At 46.0% G+C, this 2,267-nt stretch overlaps 1 protein-coding gene across 1 annotated transcript in view; it reads right to left on the reverse strand.

Moving 5' to 3' along the window:
- Positions 1–654, reverse strand: part of LOC104516836 (bromodomain-containing protein 3-like) — a gene marked incomplete at its 5' end in the record, with an annotated part of 5,431 nt that extends 4,777 nt beyond the window's left edge. The window contains 2 exon segments of the mRNA XM_010161308.1: positions 2–105; positions 526–654. Of these exon segments, the coding sequence (XP_010159610.1) occupies positions 2–105; positions 526–654 (233 nt within the window).
- Positions 655–2,267: the final 1,613 nt, after the last annotated feature.

The following is a 2,267-nucleotide window of genomic DNA, read 5'->3' on the forward strand; positions in this document are numbered from 1 at the left end:
ACTGCTCTCTGTGCTTTTGCTCACCACCGGTGCCGTGGGCGGAGGCGGAGGGGGGGCCTCCGCGGGCTCATCAGGCATCTTTGCGAACCTCATCTCAAAGACATCCTACAAAAAGGGGGGAAAACTGGTGATAAAAAGGAGCCGCAGCCACCAAGAGCACATTTGGGCCTTTTAAACACACCAGACAGCCCACCATGGGTCAGGCTCTTACTGCACTATGCAATGTGCTGTACGAGTAAGTAACAATGTACAGATGGGCAGACATATTCCCGAAGCCCAAGAAAATTCTCCCATTACTTTATACGGCAATGTTATAACATTTTAGGAGCAGACTGTGGTGCTGGGCCGTGCCATGCGAAGAGCACAACAATTCTGCACCAGAGAACACGGCTCTTTGCAAGAGCTGGAAGAATCGCTGACTCTCCCTTGTTGGTGCCAAGAGCAGATCCATGCTTGGATCTCTGCATCCACACCTTCTAGCTGAACTACACACACTCTGGAAGATGCATTTGCCAACACCTTTACCTGGAGCTTCCTGGCCATCGCTACCACTTCATGGTCTGGAGGATTGTACTTGTAACAATTAGAGAACATTAACCGAATATCTGCTGCAAAACCTTGTGCGTCCTGGTATTCCCGACTGTCCATTTTTTTCTGCAAACAAACAAGCCAAAAGGGAAAGGGGAGAAAGAGCCATAAGCAAAAGGCATTTGTAGCAACTGCATGGAGGACATGTGCGTCTTGGAGAGAGCTCAGAATGCCTCAAAATCACCTTTGTCCAAGAGAACAGTACTTTGAACTGGCTTATTGGTTCCTAAAACATTCCAGGTTTCTCCTTTTCAAAACAAGCAAACACACTCCAGACAACCAAACAAGTTGATAACTGCTCCGTAAGATTCAAATACTTGAAGACTCTAAATTTGGGTTGTTTTCTTTCTCTCGGTAGTATTATATAAACCCGTCAGGGTCCACAGTCTGTCAGAACAGCATCATTTAGAAACAGGGTTTGCTGGATCAGAAACTAACGTAAACACAGATCACGGATGGGAAGAGCAAGAGTCAACAACCAGGTTACAATTACATGAGTACCATAAACGTGTATTTCTACGTGCTTGCTTGGGTACATTTGCCCTGTAAATCTGAAAAGGCAGAAAGTATCGTGACCACCTAACTCAGAGTTCCTGCTAACACAGGGCATGAATCCTGCTTAGCAATTCCTGCAGCAAGACAGGCATTTACAGTTAAACTACAGCCCCTACTCTTGACTTAGAAGTCCAACCGATCGAGAATGGATACAGAATTTTCACCCTTTACGAACCTATCCATAATGTTATGTCCTGGTGTAGTGAGGGTATCAGGAGCTAAGTATTTGCACCTCGTTCCTGTCTCCTACTTTTCAGCTCTTGCCTTCATCCATTTCTCTTGCTGTTTGGGACTGAATGACTTGGGTTTAGAGAAGTGCTGATAGCATTCTGAAAACTTAATTGATTTTATGCATATATTACTACTCTGTATAAAACCTTAGCTCCAATTACTCCTACCAAAAGAAGCTAACACTAAATTTCATTTGCATTTAAAAGACCTGGGTTTAAAGAAATTCCCTGTTTGCCAAGTGTTTGCAGGCCTCCCTTCTGTATGCCTTGTGCACCTGTATCCCCCAGTGAAGGGAAGGGGCTGCCAACACAACTGGGGAAGACACATCCCCTATCCCAGGAGAAAGCAGGGCTGCTCCAGACCCATAACGCACGCTGGAAGCCTTAACACAAGCAAAATTCCCATCTCTTCAATGGAAGCTATGGCTATTTCACGGCTATGCCGTACGTTGTAACTATCCCAAAACACTGCCCTGACTCCTAGAATGGTTTTTTTTCTGCACAGGGCAGAATTTCACCTCCAGGGATGGAGCTTCACAGGGACCTGCTGGTGATGTTCCTGCAGCCTCACTTCCCGCTGAGCTGCATCCTGGCATCTGTCAGACTTTTGTCACGAAACCTCGTTCTCTTTGTGAATAAACTAGAAGAAAACCTCTAAGCCTCAGCACAAAGACAGCAAGGGAAATAGGTCAGTGCTTCTACTGTCTGAGCTGGTCTTGCTTGAAAACCATCTAGGGCCAATTCTGAAGCAAAACATAAGTCCAAGCAAAAGGGCCCGTTTATTAGCAAAGTACTACAAAGCTGCTTGAACACTTCTCCCTCCCTCTGCCCCCACCTCCTCCAGCACAGGGGAAGGATCGGAGGAAAAAGCCAAGGAAGCTTGTAAAATTGAGA

This window comes from Eurypyga helias, unplaced genomic scaffold (genome assembly GCF_000690775.1).
Source record: "Eurypyga helias isolate BGI_N326 unplaced genomic scaffold, ASM69077v1 scaffold33770, whole genome shotgun sequence".
NCBI classification, from domain to species: domain Eukaryota; kingdom Metazoa; phylum Chordata; class Aves; order Eurypygiformes; family Eurypygidae; genus Eurypyga; species Eurypyga helias.